The sequence below is a fragment of the Moschus berezovskii genome, chromosome 4 (assembly GCF_049115385.1).
Source record: "Moschus berezovskii isolate FMDL1 chromosome 4, NW_MosBer_1.0, whole genome shotgun sequence".
NCBI classification, from domain to species: domain Eukaryota; kingdom Metazoa; phylum Chordata; class Mammalia; order Artiodactyla; family Moschidae; genus Moschus; species Moschus berezovskii.
The window spans coordinates 94,367,833-94,386,353 of NC_142463.1; the positions used below are offsets into that span (position 1 = coordinate 94,367,833).

Here is an 18,521-nt window from a genome sequence, read left to right on the forward strand (position 1 = left end):
TAGTCATACAAATAATTATGTATGACTCTCCTCCAGCTCTCTCTAGCATTACCTCCTCACCCTCAGCCTTAAAGAGGTCCTGTCCTTTTGTCCTTTGGCCAGAATCATGGAGTTTCTCCTGGGGTTTTGTGTGTCCTTTCTGCTGTGGCTGCTGTAGCTCCACTTCTGGGGCCACCCTTGAGACAGGGCTGGAAGAGAGAGAGGAAAAAAAATTAGAATTTCCTTTTGCTGCTCATGCTTCCTGTTAGATTTCAGCTGGGCCCTTACATTTTTAGTAATTCTAGGAGAGAAGGTAGGAAAACACTAAACAAACAGGGAACTTGCCTTCACATGAGTCACTTCTTCAGCTTTTTATTTTTCTTCCCAATCTACCTGCTTTTGCTTAGTTTTCAGATTCTTTAAGTAGTTGCTTTATGGATTTCATTCTGAGTTTTTGTTGTAATCAATGGTAGAGAAAGGCTATAGTGGGCTTATTCCATCCTGACTGATACTGGAAATTGGTTTAGATTTTCTGAATTATAATTCTCAACTATTCTTGGTCTGATGATTCATTATTATCTTTTTAGGTCATTGTTTCTTTTAATAACTCAAAAAATTCCTCCAGATTTTTAAATGTCTTTGGGAGGAAGGTTGGTCTGAATTACTTTGTTGTTACCAGAAAACAGAATCCTTGACGTTTTTTCAAAATAGTTCAAATAATATCACTGTCTAATTTTTTCAGTGGCTTTCCATAATTTTCAGCATAGCATGGTGTTTGCCACTACCCTTTGCCTTGCCAAATGTTTCCACATGCTCCACATACACAGGTTCATGGAGAACTAAACAGATTAGGCTTCTGAGTTTTCATGTATGTTTATTGTCCGATCCGCCTTCCTTCTTCATCTTAATTCTTATTTGTCCTTCAGAACTCAGAATAATTATTACTACTCTTGAGATATATTCTCTACATTTTCACTCTGACTTAGATGCTCCTCTTCTTTTACTTAGTGCCCTTAGTATACTTTATCATGTATTTATCAGTTCCTTCAACTAATATTGAGTACCTGCCACATGCTAGACATCTCACTGTGAGCTTGCAGGCAAGGGATCATGCCTTATTTGACTCAGTATCTTCAGCACTTTGCACAGCGTATGTGAATATAGTAGGCAATAAATAAATTCATGAATGAATGAATAAAGAATAAATTTGTTCTTCAGTTCAGTCGCTCAGTCGTGTTCTTAGATGTTCCTTTAAAAAAAACCTTTTAAGTGGCTGTTTGTTGCTCACTTAAGTATATTGAAATTCTTTAGCCTGCCATTCAAAGTACTGCATACATTTTTTTGTAGCCTTACTATTTAATCTAAGGATTACTTTGTGTTGGAAAGGACTTTAAAACTTTTTGTTCTTTTTACATATCCATTGCTTTAATTATCTTTATAGGAAATTAATAATTTCCTTTATGACTACCAAGTGGTAGTCTTTTCTGTGTTTGAATATATTTATGGCTGAAACTCACTAACCCTGAGATTGTCATTTAAGGACAACTCTTATTTTTATGTTGAAATCTGTGTGTGTTTTGTGTGTATGTGTGTGTTTTGTTGTTGGTTTTTGGCTACATCATGTAGCTTGTGGGATCTTAGTTCCCCACCAGGGATTGAACCCAGGCCCCTTGCAGAGAAAGTGTGGAGTCCTAACCAGTGGACTGCCAGGGCTAGTTGAAATTAAGAAATTTCAACAGGGAGTTGCAATTTCTTATACTGAAATCTCTGTAGGTTCTCTATTCTTAATGTAATTCTTCTTCTTAAGGCATACAGAAAAAGTCTAAAGCGCATTTTTATGTCTTGAGATTTTTAAAGATGGTTACTTGTCCTTTTTGAATCTTGACTTATGTAACCTACATTTTCAAGATTCTTTGTGCTTTTGTTATTTTTGGTTGGTCTGTTTGAATATTTAGGAGTACAGATCTGTATGAGGTAATCTAATTTGTAATTTGACCTGTGTAAAGGCCTATTTATTGTCTAATTGTAGGTGTCATTAATGAACTCAAGTCAGCTTATTTGCTAGTCACATTGTATTAAAGGCTTAGTGATTTCACTATTAATTAAAATCTTTAACTTTTTTTTACTTCTTTATTTGCACATGCATCTAGACTTTTAGATCCAAATAGTGTTCTTTGCATTTATCCCTACTATAATTTCATTAGGCAGATCTCTGCTTTAATCATGTACCACCACTTATTATTTTGGGATCCTGGCAAATAACATAATTTTTCTGTATCTTTTGTTATCTATGAAATGGGGATAACCACAGTTCCATTTATCTATACTTAGATTTCTACCTAAATATATAATGTATGTATTTATGTGTATGTTTTTCCCTTTGCCAGCACTCAGGCATATTTTTGGTCCTTATGTCAGGTCAGTTTCTCTCTTTTCCTCATTTCTTGTCTCATCAGTAACAAAAATTTGAAATGACAGACTAAAGGTTTCAAACAACAGACAAGTTGCAACTCAGTTACAACTCAAGCAGACATATCTTTTAGCTCAGTTAGTAAAGAATCCACCTGCAATTCAGGAGACCCCAGTTCCATTCCTGGGTTGGGAAGATCTACTGAAGAAGGGATAGGCTACCCACTCTAGTATTCTTGGGTGTGCCTTGTGGCTCAGCTGGTAAAGAATCTGCCTGCAATGTGGGAGACCAGGGTTTGATCCCTGGGTTAGGAAGATTCCCTGGAGAAGGGGAAGGCTACCCACTCCAGTATTCTGGCCTGGAGAATTCCCTGAACTGTATAGTCCATGGGGTCGCAAAGAGTTGAACACAACTGAGAGACTTTTGCTTTCTTTCACTTTCCCAAGACGTGGGAGCAGGCTGACCCCAAAGGAGTCATGGTCCTCCCAACCCCTTTTGGCTTCCCTTTTTTTATACTTCTCCTCTCCTTCTTTTTGTTGTGCCCTGTGCAGAATAGGGCTTTTACCCACCATCAATCAAGAAAAGGAATGCAAATAGGCATAAGCTCAAGGCTGATTGACAGTTGCAATTTATATAACAGGCTCTGTTGTGTATGTCTTCCCATAATTCAGTCTGTTTTAATCAGGTGTATATATGTATAGAATATTTATGAACCCTAAATGAGCTCCTAGCTGCCTAAGGTTACTTGAAGAAGCCCCTGTGGTTAGTTTGTATCCACTATGTGCCTAGGACACAAGTACAGGAGTGGATTAAGTCTCTGTGGTTATTTTGTAGCATATCTATGAGCTCTCCTGAGTGTGTTTCAGTTCAGTTCAGTTCAGTTCAGTCGCTCAGTTGTGTCCGACTCTCCGCGACCCCATGAATCAAAGCATGCCAGGCCTCCCTGTCCATCACCAACTCCCGGAGTACACTCAAACTCATGTCCACAGAGTCGGTGATGCCATCCAGCCATCTCATTCTCTGTCGTCCCCTTCTCCTCCCGCCCCCAACCTTTCCCAGCATCAGAGTCTTTTCCAGTGAGTCAACTCGTTGCATGAGGTGGCCAAAGTATTGCAATTTCAGCTTTAGCATCAGTTCCTCCAATGAACATCCAGGATTGATCTCCTTTAAAATGGACTGGTTGGATCTTCTTGCAGTATAAGGGACTCTCAAGAGTCTTCTCCAACACCACGGTTGAAAAGCATCAATTCTTCGGCGATCAGCCTTCTTCACAGTCCAACTCTCACATCCATACATGACCACGGGAAAAACCATTGCCTTGACTAGATGGACCTTGGTTGGCAAAGTAATGTCTCTGCTTTTTAATATACTATCAAGGTTGGTCATAACTTTCCTTCCAAGGAGCAAGCGTCTTTTAATTTCATGGCTGCAATCAGCATCTGCAGTGATTTTGGAGCCCAAAAAAACAAAGTCTGACACTGTTTCCACTGTTTTTCCATCTATTTCCCATGAAGTGATGGGACCAGATGCCATGATCTTTGTTTTCTGAATGTTGAGCTTCAAACCAACCTTTTCACTCTCCTCTTTCACTTTCATCAAGAGGCTTTTGAGTTCCTCTTCACTTTCTGCCATAAGGGTAGTGTCTTCTGCATATCTGAGGTTATTGATATTTCTCCCAGCAATCTTGATTCCAGCTTGTTCTTCTTCCAGCCCAGCGTTCCTCATGATGTACTCTGCATATAAGTTAAATAAGCAAGGTGACAATATACAACCTTGACGTACACCTTTTCCTATTTGGAACCAGTTGTGTTTGGGATGGGTTTAGAGATCAGCTTGCATTCCTTTCATCATTGCTTACGCCTAACTTCCTACCTAATAATTAAAATTTACAGTTTTGTCAGGACAGTCATTAGAATCTATGTGTAATACTCTTTCTTTAGACCAGAAAAGTTTTATTATATCTTTGGCCACTTATTCTGATTTCTGTTTGGGCATGCTTGTTATTTATTTGTTGGCCCTTGTTTTTCATTTCTCTAATTGTTTTAATATTTGTTTTCTCACCTCTTTCATGTTTTCTTTTATCGATAGTATTTTTTTCATGGCCTTGTGTAGATTTTCTAACCATATACATCATTGAAATAAGCAAGAACTATCTAGACTAAATAAACAAACATGATGTTAAACTGACTTTGGACTTAGTATAGTGGTTGAAGTCTCTTTTGATATTTATAGTTGTATGGCCAGTCACTGAACAGTTTCTAATGTTTTCACCTTGCATGGATCTGCTTTTGGTAGCTGAATTTCCTTTCTGTCCCTTCTGCCTGGTTTTGTGATGCTCTGATAAATTTTGTAGAATATATGATTCTTAGTGATTTTGGTCAACAAACTCAGGCATGCACAAAATTTTTATATCTTAAATTGTTAAAAAAATCTTAAAGCCTTTATTCTGCTCACATGGCAGAAATTTATCTTAGTAAATTTGGAAATTTTTCTTCATTACCTAGGGTTGTATATAAATTTGGGGTTGCCCATGTGGTAGAGAGGGACATTGACTTCTCAGTCATCTGTCCTTTGAGACTTTCATCATTTCGATTGGTACTGTTACTGGTCTACATAGGTTGTTGCTAAGCTGTTCCTGATACCAGTCCTCAGGGCCTATTCAGTTGTGCTGATCCTGTGTGCTTTATCCTGCCATACTTAGTTACACAGTGTGTTGGGACAAGGGAATTTGTGAAGCTAAGGCCCCATCTGTCTAGATATATTTGACAGTCATTTCTTCTCAGGTTTTGTCATCTTCCTAGGGATGACCGTCCCACTCTGCTCTTGGTTTGTGCAAAAAGAAAATCTCAGTCTCATTCTACTCTTGGTTTGCCTAAACTCTGTGGTTTCTGTGTTCCCCAACCCTGAGGCTTAGCTTGATGAATGTAGAGGGCTATGGAACCATTGCATAAGTACTTGCCAATCCAGTAAACTCTCTGTTTCCTTTTTAAAGGCTTCTTTCCCTGCAAACAGTAAATATTTCTTAAGTCTAGAGGATGGTAGCTTTGTTCTGATTTGTATATTTTGAAAATCTATTACTTGATTATATCTTGACTCTTTCTCTTAACCCCAACACTGGGCATTTGGGACTCAGACATTTTTGTTGCTTTCGGTTGAATCATCTCTTATCTAAGACAATGAATGCAGCAAGATCTAGTTGGCCAAATTAGGGCAAAGTAAGTGTGTGTGTGTGTGTGTGTATGCATATGAGAGAGAGAGAAAGAAAGAAGGAATAGAGAGAGAGGGAAGGGAGGAGGGAAGGTGAAAGGAGGGAGTGAGCTGGGGGTGGGGTGGGGAGATGAATAAATACCAAGAAAACAAAAAAGATAGGTTTTATTGGTTACAATTGTTATATCAGTACATTAGAACACTTTACTACCAAAGTCCCTTCTCTATGCCCCCCTGTAGCAACTTGCTCCTGACAACTATAAAGTACATCTGTACCAATTTATTTTCTTTTTTGTAGTTTTATTTTCTTTCCAGTACTTGTCTATTGGAAGAATGACTGGAGGGTATTTTGGAAGTACTGGTGATGATGGTAACGGGAAGATTGGAGGTGTTGGCAATAGGATGCAATTCTTCGGTACAAATAGTTTTTGTGGAATAGAGATTTGTTGCTAACTGTGTTGGGTAGTAAATATGAGTGGATGGAGTGAGAAGGATGAACTGTCCTTCTATTGAAATACCAATGTGTTCTGTCTCTATTTAACTTTTTCAGCCCTTTAATATTCAAATAAAAGCAGTCTGGCTCCTGTTCCACGTGCTTCGATAAGTCTTGAGCTCTTTCCAGTGTTTTTGAGAATACAAGAATATTTGTATCTTCTTAAGTCAGTTCATTTGGCTCCTCATTGACATTTGAGTCTATCATAGCTGCCATTGTTGTTTTGAAGCTTGTTACTTAGGATCTGGAACTAATACCCTCCCTTCAGTTTAACATGGTTTTTGTAATTCTTGGCCTAAACGGGTAGAATGATGAAGGGATAGTCACATTGTCTTTTACTGCCTTGTGCCTTAATTTTCTGTAGTACCACATATCAACACTCAGTTTGAGTATAGTTAGAGGGAATCATTGCTCAGGTTAAAAAAAAAACTAAAAAAAAAAAAAACAACCCTAAAAATATTGTGGAGGATTTACGGGAGATTTCTCTTTAGGGCTACACTTATTCTTAGCTTGTTCTTGTCTTGACATTTATCTTCCTTTCTGTCTCTTCAAAAAATAGAGCAGAAACAAGAGTGAGATTTGTGTTTCATTTAAAATTCACCTCATGAATCTTAAAAATACAAAGGAAAAATACTTCACAGATAGTTGTTAAATCCCTAATTATTGTAAATGCTAAAACTATATTACAAAATTTGAATAAATTAATGAATAGTTCTATAAAAGGCAATTAGAGATAACTGAACAGCTCCTAGCTTTTGAGGTAGTTGTCATTAAGTATGAGCATGCCTTAGGTAAATTATTTTTAATACTACTTTAAATGACTCAAAAGATGTACCATTATCCTTTAGTAACACAGATTTTTAAATATTTTAATGCTTACCTGAGACATTTGAGTGTTACCTTGTTGGAATCATAGTTGTTTTAAATTTAATTTTGAAATATTTTATAACAGATGAATATGAACGAGAAGAAACTAGGCAAGTTTATATGGATCTAAATAGTAACATTGAGGTAAGTGGTAGTGAAAATCTGAATATTTTAAACAGAGGCATTTCTAAGCAAATTAGAGTAATAGCTACAAAAATATGAACAATTGTTCTTGCTAAAGGGATTATTATTTACCTTTTGATATATGACTGTATCTAGTAAAATTCTCAAGATTCCACACTATGAGTATTAATGTTTTGTTTTTTAGTATTTTTTAAATTTACATGTTAGTGACACCACTTAATTTATTAGATATTAACTCTGTGTCAGAGACTAGCACATTTTGACACGTAAGCATTAATTTGAAAAACATACGAAGTATTATTAATCTGTGTCTGGTGCCTGTTTACTTTTTTTTAAAATCCCATCCCCTATCATTCTTCAGTTTGCTTCTCTGCTGTAATTCTTTCTTTCTTTTTTGTTTCTCAGACTTGCTAAGCTCTTTCTGATCTTGCTTCTTTGAATTTGTTCTTTCTTTCTAGAACTTTCGTATCCAAGATCTTGTGCAAATGTATATGCTTAATTCTGCTTTTTTATTACCCTCCTTACTATTGCACCTAAAATATCTTTCTACTCAGTTGTCTTCTCCCCTCATCTTGTCTTAACTTTCCTGAAGAGCACTTAAAGCTACATGGTATTTATTTGATATACACATGCATGTGTGTGTGTGTGTATTTGTATTGGTATGTCTTCTTTCTTATACTGAAATGAAAGGATAAGGACTTTGTCTTATATCCTAAATGCCTAAAACAGTGCCTGGCACATAATTGACAGTAACTATTTATTAAATGAATAAATTAATTCATCCAGTTTTACAAATCAGGATTTGTTGAATGTTGAATGAACTCATGCTGACAGGTAAGAAAGTATAATTTGAACTCTTATGAGGACAGACCTCACAGAGGTTATACTCTAGTAGATTGTAAGCAAAAATCAATTGAAAATTACAGATTTGATATGGGCTATTAAGTAAATGATGAGGGTACTAATAATTGTTTTGCTGCTCTTTGGTATTGTATAACCTATCTCCAGTGCCTTTAAACATCTGGGAAGCTACCATAACAGGCACTCTCAGTACATTTTAGTAAATTGTTTAATTATTAAAAGTTACAGAATTTTCATTAATCGTTGTTGTATAGTTTTAAATGTAATGATCACTTGATACAAATTTATTATTTTCATTGCTTGAAGAAAGCTATTTAAAAAGTCTTAGTATGATTCTTAAAACTTAAATATATTTCAGAAAATGATAATAGCTTTTGAGGAACTTCGTGTGCAAGCTGAGAGTTCCAGACTGGAAATGCGTTTTAAGTGTAGGAATCTTTTTTTTTTAATATTACTCTTCTGCTATTTATATTTTTAATAGATGCTGTTAATGTTTTCATACCTTCAGCCTGATGCCTAAACTATTGAAAACTTTTATACTGTATATGGTTTTATAAGCCCCTCAAAATCTTGTGGAATGTGGCAGAGGATTGGTATATGTTAAAAATACCCTGTTTGCCTCAAAAGCTACATTTTCCCTGAAATCAAATTATGGTTTGTACTTGCTGCTGCTGCTAAGTCACTCCAGTCGTCTCCGACTCTGTGCGACCCCATAGACGGGAGCCCACCAGGCTCCCCCGTCCCTGGGATTCTCCAGGCAAGAACACTGGAGTGGGTTGCCATTTCCTTCTCCAATGTGTGAAAGTGAAAAGTGAAAGTGAAGTCGCTCAGTCATGTCTGACTTGTAGCGACCCCATGGACTGCAGCCTACCAGGCTCCTCTGTCCATGGGATTTTCTAGGCAAGAGTACTGGAGTGGTTTGCCATTGCCTTCTCCGATGGTTTGTACTTAAGTTTTTGTAAATGTGATTTGGTCTTATTTTTACATTTCTTGGTCAAGTTGCATGTTAAAATAATAATAGATATATTTTTAAAATCGGTTATTTCAGACTAGTGTGTTATAAAGAAGAAAACTTTTGTATATGTGCTGTTATAAAAATTACAGAATTTTAGAAAGTTATTGTAACTTAGATATTGTTAAATTTACTAAACAGAAGTTTAGCAGCAAGAAGATAGCAGTTTCATCTTTTCATAAACCTTTGGAATGTAATATCTAGATAAATAAGGAAGTGAAATAAAATATAAGAAACTTAAAATTTTGTTTGTGATACAGTTATATTAAAGTATATTTGTTTTACTTTCAAAGTAAAGGAAGATTATGAAAAAATCCAACACCTTGAAGAAGAGTACAAGAAGGAAGTAAATGACAAAGAAAAGCAGGTATTTTTTATAAATCTATTTTCTGTATCCTTTATATTTGCTAATAAATGAGATACTTAAAATTTCAAGAGAAATTTTTATTTGCTGCCTGCTTGATAAAGTTCTGAATTTTAATATTATGTGTATTTAAATATATTTTCCATATGCCTTAATTTCCATTGACTCAAATTTGTACATACTAAATGTTACCCCTTTTTTAAAAATCAGTAGATCTTTTACAATATTTATATTAGTGGGTATTAGCATATTCTATAAAAATATATTATTTTGTGAGGACTTTTGTTCAGACAAAAACTTCATAAAATATAAATATGATCATGATCATGCAACCCACATTTTGCAGTTTATTTTGAAATATACGATTCATGACACCAATGAAGGTGAACTAAAATGTTCTTTTGCTTCTTTCTATTAATGTCACATAGTGGGAAACTTGAAAATGGTGAGTTTGTATTCTTTTAGTGTCACAAGAATGTTGATTTCAGATGATGATTATGCCATCTTTAACAGTTTCAAGCTTTCTGAATCCAGAATGGAAAATGAAATATAGAAAGGAATCTTTGGGTAGTATAGTTATTTTGACTATCATCTCTCTACTTCTCCCTATTTTTTCTGAGTTTTTATCTGACTTGGCACAAATACGTTGTAATTATAGATAACAAAGATATGTACATAAACAATAATGGCAAATACTCATTGAAAGTACAAAGAAGATTCTTAGAGTTTTCTGTTAAGTACTGGCTAAATAATAGAATTCTAATTTATGTATTATACTTTGATCTTTTAAAAGAGTGAGCATTTTTTTCTATATTTTAACCATATTTTTTAAACCAGATTTCTAAAAGAAGGAGGTATTCTTAAAAGTTAAAAGTATGCTTATTATACAGAACACAAAAATAGAATAAAGTGCTGAGAAGCTTGTTGGAATCCTGAGTGCATGAGCTGAACTTTCAGATCTTGGGTGTTCTTTGTAAAAATGATGCTGTGGCCAGCTAGTGTTTTGCTGGGGACTCTGTTTGTTGTTTAGTTGCTGGTGTGTTTGTTGTTTAGTTGCTTTGTTGTGTCTGACTCTTTGCAACCCCATGGACTGCAGCACGCCAAGCTTTCCTGTCCTTCACTATCTCCCAGAGTTTGGTCAAACTCAAGTCCTTTGAGTTGGTGGTGCCATCCAACCATCTCATTCACTGTTGCCCCCTTTTCTTCCTGCTCTCTGTCTTTCCTGTATTTCCGGTGAGTTGACTCTTCACATCAGGTGGCCAAAGTATTGGAGCTTCAGCATCAGTCCTTCCAGACAATATTCAGAGTTGATTTCCTTTAAGATTGACTGGCTTGATCTCCTTGTTGTCCAGGGGACTCTCAAGAGTCCTCTCCAGCATCACAGTTTGAAAGCATCGATTTTCAATAGTTGGCCTTCTTTATGGTCCAACTCTCACATCCATACATGACTACTGGAAAAACCATTGCTTTGACTAGACAGATCTTTGTTGGCAAAGTGACCTTTCTGCTTTTGAATATACTGTCTAGGTTTGTCATAGCTTGTGCATCTTTTAGTTTTGTTGCTGCAGTTATCATCAGCAGTGATTTTGGAGCCCAAGAAAATAAAATCTGTCACTGTTTCTGCTTTTTCCCCATTTGTTTGGCATGAAGTGATGGAACTGGATGCCATGATCTTAGTTTTTTTCATGTTGAATTTCAAGCCAGCCTTTTCAATTTCCTCTTTCACCCTCATCAAGAGGCTCTTTAGTTCCTCTTCACTTTCTACCATTAGTATGGTATCATCTCCATATCTGGGTTGTTGATATTTTTCCCAGCAATCCTGATTCCAGCTTGTGATTCATTCTGCTTAGCATTTTGCATGATGTACTCTGAATATAAGTTAAAAAATAGGGTAACAATATATAGCCTTGACACACTCCTTTTCCCGTTTGATATCAGTCTGTTGTTGCATATGTGGTTCTAACTGTTGCTTCTAGACCTGCATACAGGTTTCTCAGGAGGCAGGTAAGGTGGTCTGGTATTCCCATCTCTTTAGGAATTTTCCATAGTTTGTTGTGATCCATACAATAAAGGCTTTTGCATAGTTAATGAAGCAGATGTTTTTCTGGAATTTCTTTGCTTTCTTCACGATCCAGTGAATATTGACAATTTGATCTCTGGTTTCTCTGCCTTTTCTAAATCCTGCTTGTATATCTAGAAGTTCTAAGTGTTGTTATTTGCAAGACTTTTATTTATTTTTTTTCTAGAAATCTCCAAATTCTTTGCCTGGGAATGTAAACTTTGCTGATAGCATTTCGAGGCTTGGTTAGCAGGACAGGCTGAGTCTCATCATTCCATATGTTGACTTCTTAGTTATATCTTTTGTCTCCAACCTTTCCTGTGCCTAGAATATCCAGGTTTACAGATTCTTTTTTTTCCCCCTCCGATTTGATAATGCTGGTGTCTCTTGAAAAGATGAAATAGGCTTGTTTTCTGATTGGCCATCAGGGAGTAGAGTCCAGGAAAGGAGGATTAAGAGGAAGCCTAGGGAAGCCTTACTACTCTTTTCAGACTTCCAATCTTCTTGTACTTTTTGTTGTTGTTGTTCAGGATCTCAGTCATGTCCAACTCTTTGCAACCCCATGGACTGCAGCAAAGCCAGGCTTCCCTGTCCTTCATCAACTCCCGGAGCTTGCTCAAACTCATGCCCATCGAGTCGGTGATGCCATCCAACGATTTCATCCTCTGTCGTCCCCTTCTCCTCCTGCCTTCAATTTTCCCCAGCACCAGGGTCTTTTCCAATGAGTCAGTTCTTCACATCAGGTGGCCAAAGTATTGGAGCTTCAGCATCAGTCCTTCCAGTGAATATTCAGGATTGGTTTCCTTTAGGATTGACTGGTTTGATCTCCTTGCAGTCCAAGGGACTCTCAAGAGTCTTCTCCTTTTACTTAGTCTCCTGTTTCATACCTAGCTTCCACAGTGTCTATTGCTTCAAATTCTTGAAACATTCTGGGTTTTTTTAGGCTTGAATTATCTTGCTCCTCATTTGTAATCTTCCCTGTGTAGACTCTTAGTTTTGATCTTTCATTTCTATGCTAAATCATTTTCTGTTCCCTTTCACTCTTTTCCTTTTTTACATTTCGTGGTTTAGATTATAGAAGTCTTGTGGTTTCATGGAAGATGAAGTCCATCTTTGTTGTTTTTCTGGTGATTTTTTGGGTGGTTTGAAGATTAAAATAGGGTAGAGAGGTCTTTCTGCCATCTTGAATCTGTGAGTCTTCAGTCTATAAGTTTATCTTTCACCTTTCCTTTACATGTACTCTGTATTCTAGCCATCTAAACATTTCAGCTCTCTGAATAGAAGCATGATCTTTTGATCATTTGTGTTCTTACACAAGTCTGGGATGCTCATTTCTTCCTGCTAGCCTGAATACTTAGACAAGACTAAGTGCTTGTCTATCAAGATTCAGTTCAATTCTTTGAGGATTAATTTTTGATTACATCCCCCAAGACTGATTTAGACTTTTTTCTAAAGTTTGTCACCTGGTCTAGGCTGAGTTTCTTGGATGAGTTCCAACATGTCTGTATATTCAATGCTTATTATGGTTTCTGGAACAGAGTAGGTGCTCAATGATATTTATAGAATAAATGAACCAGTAGATTCCAATATATAATCTAAGTGATAACTTAAAATGCTTATTATAATATTAAGTATGTGGTACTAGTTTGCTTACTCCTTCATTCAATAAATGTTTGCTGTGCAGGCACATACTAAATGCCAGGCACAGACTGAAGAAAAGCATATAAGGAAGTACATAAAATAGTTGTAGATGATATCAGTGCTAAGGTATCATATGTAATTTTTTGTATCTATAATGTATTATTTAAATATTTCATTTTAGGTATCACTGCTATTGATCCAAAGTACTGAGAAAGAAAATAAAATGAAAGAGTTAACATTTCTGCTAGAGGAGTCCAGAAGTAAAATTAATCAATTGGAGGAAAAGACAAGTAAGACTTTATATAAGAAAATATGATAATGTCTTATGTATTCCTCTTGTTATGTTTAAAATTTTAGCTTTCATTACAGTTTTATTGTAATAAAACAGTTTTGTTATAATGTTTTGGGCTTCCCTGGTGGCTCAGACCATTAAAGACTCTGCCTGCAGTGCAGGAGACCCAGGTTCAATCTGTGGGTTGGGAAGATACCCTGGAGAAAGGAATGGCTACACACTCCAGTATTCTTGTCTGGAAAATCCCATGGACAGAGGAGCCAGGCGGGTTACAATCCAAGGGATTTCTAAGAATCAGGTATGACTGAGCATGCATACACTGCATACACACTAGTATCCTTGCCTGGGAAATCCCGTGGACAGAAGAGCTTGGCAGGATACAGTCTGTGGGGTCACAAAGAGTTGGACACAACTGAGCGACTAACACAGTTTTGTTGTAATGGTTTTTAATGCTGTAATTCTCCACCCAGTTTGAAAAGTTGGAGGAGAGAATAACAGTCACTTAGGAAGCTTTTTCAAAGAAGATGTGCTCCTCTTTTCCCTTTCCATACTCTCATTTTCTTCAGATTTCAAGAAGGTGCTCCATGAGAACAGGGATCTTTGTCTTTTTTGTTCATTGATGTGTTCCAAGTGCATAAAACAGTGCCTAATATATATTAGGCATTCAAATATTTTGTAAATAAATGAATACCCTAGGAGCACTGTGGAGACAGTTATTAATTATTCTTGGAGCAAGGCATTTGGAAAGGCATTAAGGGAAAGTTGTTTGTTGAAGTAGACTATGAATGAGTGAAGTTGCTCAGTCATGTCTGACTCTTTGTGATCCCATGGACTGTCACCTACCAGGCTCCTCCATCCATGGAATTTTCCAGGTAAGAGTACTGGAGTGGGTTGCCATTTCCTTCTCTAGGGGATCTTCCTGCCTCAGGGGGATTGAACCCAGGTCTCCTGCCTTGCAGGCAGATGCTTTACCATCTGAGTCACCAGGCAACGAATGCTGTCAGATATGCCAAAATGTTAAACCAGCAAATATTAAAGCCTAATTAAATAAGACAGTTCAGAACTTCCCTGGTGATCCAGTGGTTAAGAATCTGCCTGCCAATGCAGGGGACACGGGTTTGATCCCTGATCCAGGAAGGTTCCACATGCCTCGGGGCGACTAAGTTCATGCGTCACAACTACTAAAAGAAAGAAAGAAAGTGAAGTTGCTCAGTCTTGTCCGACAATTTGTGACCCCTGGACTGTAGTCTACCAGGCTCCTCCATCCATGGGATTTTCCAGGCAAGAGTACTGGAGGGGGTTGCTATTTCCTTCTCCAGGGTAACTAGACCATACATGATTAAAAGTTCCCTAGACAGTGAATTGGAGGAGGGAGTGTAGGCAGAAGAAATGGCTTGTGCAAGTCTTGAAAGTGTGAAAATTAGGGTGTATTTGAAGCACTGATTACTATATATTAGTATACTAGTATAATATAAATATTAGTATGTATATTTAAGTCTATATCTTAAAGAACTCAGATAGATGAGACTGGAAAAAATGTTTGGATCAGATTATGAAGGATCTTTAGTGTCATGTAAGGAAATGGCAATCCACTCCAGTATTTTTGCCTGGAGAATCCCATGGACGGAGGAGCCTGGTGGGCTGCCATCTGTGGGGTTGCAAAGAGTCTGACACGACTGAAGCGACTTAGCAGTAGCAGCAATATTTTAAACTATCTTTTTATTGAGTATTTTTCAAACTTGTTCAAATAGTAAGGCACTTGAAAGGTGTGCACTTTCTGAAATACTGTGCTCCTTTCAGAACATCATGGAGATCTTCCGGCATTTTTTCACTTTTCTCTTAAAACACGGCAAAGAATTATTTAGTTCCCATTAACCTCAGTCACTGAACTGAACTGAACCTATGCCTGCTCTTTTTACCTTACACTCATTACTATGTCCTGTACTCCAGATACTGAAATTGTTTAACTTCTTTTACATTTTATGTTCTCCCTCTCTCACCAGCTTTTGGCTACTTCTTCTAACCAAAATGAACCTTCTGCCTCCTCTCCAAATCTACTGGCTAAATTCTACTGAACTCCTTATTGTTAAGAGTGGCTTAAGCATTACTTGTATGTCTCCTGTGACCTTGAGTGTCTTGAGGGCAGTGTCTTACTAAATATCTCTATAACTCTAGTGACCAACATGTTGTTATATATATATATAATAGAATTTTAATAGGTGTTAAGATGAATGAATATTTAATCTTATCATATAAACTGGAAATAGCTTATTGGTAATAAATAATACTGTATGATTCTGCAGACTTATAGCCAGTAAAATATATTCATTTAAGTTACTTTTCATTGTTTCCCATCTATCTATCTAATTTCTCTTTGTTTCAGCTTAGATATCTTCTACTGACCTGTTATCTAACCCTGCCTTCTGCTGTGTCTAATTGCTTTTAAACTCATTTATTGAATTCTTAGCTTTAATCGTATTTCTTCCTTCTAAAATTTCCATTTAATTATTTTTCTAAAGATTCCATTTCTCTGGTTAACTTCTCCTCTTTTAAAAGTGACATTTCATCCTTTTTAAATATATTAGTCATTGATATTTTATAGTTCTTCTCTTTTTACTTCAACATCTGGCTCACCTTTTGATCTGTTTCTTTTTTAAAAACATGGTAAAATACATATAACATAAAATTTACTATCAATCATTTTTAAGTGTATGGCTCAGTGGCACAGATACATTCACATTGTTAGGCAGTCATCAGTAGTATATATCTCCAGAACTCTTCATCTTGCAAAATTGCTGTATCCATTAAGCAGTAACTTCCCATTTCCTCCTCCCCTCAGCCCTTGGTGACCGCCATTCTACTTTCTATTCCTTTTTAATCTTACTTTTTAGTGATTTGTCCTTATCTTTTGATGTATACAGTAATTTTTTGATTGAATTCCATACATTGTTATAAGAAAAGTTACAGTCGCTGGCTGATGTTGTCTTCTATTTGCTAGGGAGAAATTGGGCTGATTACTGTAGTCCAATTAGAGGCTAGCTGAATGAAGTGAAATAGTTAAGTTTATGAGGTTTTTTTTGAGTCTTCAATTTTGTTTATTCAGCTCTTTGAGACCCATAAAACTGTGCTATTTTAAAAAATTTATTTATTTTTAATTGGAGGATAATTGTTTTACAATATTGTGTTGGTTTCTGCCATTTATTAATATGAATCAACCATAGGTATATCCCCTTTCTCTTGGAGATGGGAGGTGGGTCCCACCCCTCTAGGTTGTCACATATATGCTGTCTATTTTAATCCCCTGGCAACAGCCCTCTGCTGGGACCAAGGCAGCATTTAGGCCTCTTGCTCATGCCTAGAATCAGTAGATGTCAGTTAAATTTTGTCAGTTCATTTATTAGGACGTGTCTGTTAGGAATCTTAGCCTCTTTAGTCCTTTTTGTTTAGATTTGTTTCTGTGTTTACTAGTTATTTTCAGCATGAGGGTTGGTCTGTTACCAACTACTTCATTCTCCCTGGAACTATCCATTTAAATTAATTATGATCAGATAATTTTTATTTTTAATATTTTCTTCAGTTCAGTTCAGTCGCTCAGTTGTGTTTGACTCTTTGTGACCCCATTGACTGCAGCATGCCAGGCTTTCCTTTCCATCACCAACTGCCGGAGCTTGCTCAAACTGACGTCCATTGAGTTGGTGATGCCATCCAATTATCTCATCCTCTGTTGTCCCCTTCTCCTCCCGCCTTCAGTCTTTCCCACATTCAGGGTCTTTTGCAATGAGTCAGTTCTTTTCGCATCAGGTGGCCAAAGTTTTGGAGCTTCAGCTTCAGCATCAGTCCTTCCAATGAATATTCAGGATTGATGATTTCCTTTAGGATTGATTGGTTTGATCTCCTTGCAGTCCAAGGGATTCTCAAGCGTCTTCTCCAACACCACAGTTCAAAAACATCAGTTCTTCGGCACTTAGCTTTCTTTAGTCCAACTCCCCAGTAGTCCATACATGACTACTGGAAAAATGATAGCTTTGACTGTCAGACAGACCTTTGCTGGCAAAGTAATGTCTCTGCTTTTTTTAATATGCTGTCTGGGTTGATCGTAACTTTTCTTCCAAGGAGCAAGTATATTTTAATTTCATGGCTGCAGTCAACATCTGCAGTGATTTTGGAGCCCCAGAAAATAAGTTTCTATTGTTTCCCCATCTATTTGCCATGAAGTGATGAAACCGGATTCCATGATCTTAGTTGAGTTTTAAGCCAGCTTTTTTACTCTCCTCTTTCAGTTTTCATCAAGAGGCTCTTTAGTTCTTAGTTTTCTGCCATAAGTGTGATGTCGTCTGCATATCTGAGGTTATTGATATTTCTCCCAGCAGTCTTGATTTCAGCTTGTGCTTCATAGAGCCTGGCGTTTCACATGATGTATGTTCCTTATAAGTTAAATAAGCAGGGTGACAATATACAGCCTTGATGTACTGCCGGGAGCCAGCGAGGGAAATCCTACCCATGGCAAAGGTCAATTGGGGAAGAGGCCTGACGGGCAAAGGCTAATCTTTGAGCCTCTACCCCAAAGAAAACTGGAGTCTGACTGCTTTACTAGAGTCCTCTAATACTTACAGGGGCTTCCCCCCAACCACCTTTCTCTGAAAACATTAATTCAGAGCTGTAGTTTAAAAGTTCTCCTCGGCTTAATAGGAGTGTTCCAATCCAAGCCCCTCTGATAGCTTTCTAACTTGCATGACAAGTTTGTCCGGGCTCTTACAACTATGAGTGTGACTGTTTATATTCTCCCAGCCATGCAAGGACAGAAAGCCTAATATTCTAATCTGTTGAAGAAGTTAAAATCATTAGAGTAGTACTAAAAAAGATTTCATTGTTGAATCAATGCTTGCTGCAAAGTTTCCTCTATCTATTGTATCCTTGGAAATATATTAATCACATATAGAGAATATAAGTAGTAGCCTTTGATTTAACCACATCAGATCTTAAGTTAATAAATTCCTTTCTTGCAGCTCACTACACCGGTGCCTTATAGGAATGTAACTTTGTTATGTGTCTAGCACCTGACTCTAGGAAAGTCACCTTAAAAGAATATAAGCCTTTTACTTGCTAACTAACCTATTGTTAGGAGAGAGGGCCATAAACTGTTAGCAGGCCCCCTGGCCAGAAGAGGATGTAAACCACCTAAAACTTTTATC

At 36.8% G+C, this 18,521-nt stretch overlaps 1 protein-coding gene across 4 annotated transcripts in view; it reads left to right on the plus strand.

Moving 5' to 3' along the window:
• SYCP1 (synaptonemal complex protein 1) overlaps positions 1-18,521 on the plus strand; it is a 137,874-nt gene that overhangs the window by 11,732 nt on the left and 107,621 nt on the right. For all 4 annotated transcript variants that reach the window (XM_088834892.1, XM_055402444.2, XM_088834891.1 and 1 more), the window contains 4 exons: positions 7,042-7,100; positions 8,320-8,389; positions 9,267-9,340; positions 13,219-13,327. In XM_088834892.1, coding sequence (XP_088691018.1) covers positions 7,042-7,100; positions 8,320-8,389; positions 9,267-9,340; positions 13,219-13,327 — 312 coding nt within the window. The remainder of the gene's footprint in view (positions 1-7,041; positions 7,101-8,319; positions 8,390-9,266; positions 9,341-13,218; positions 13,328-18,521) is intronic.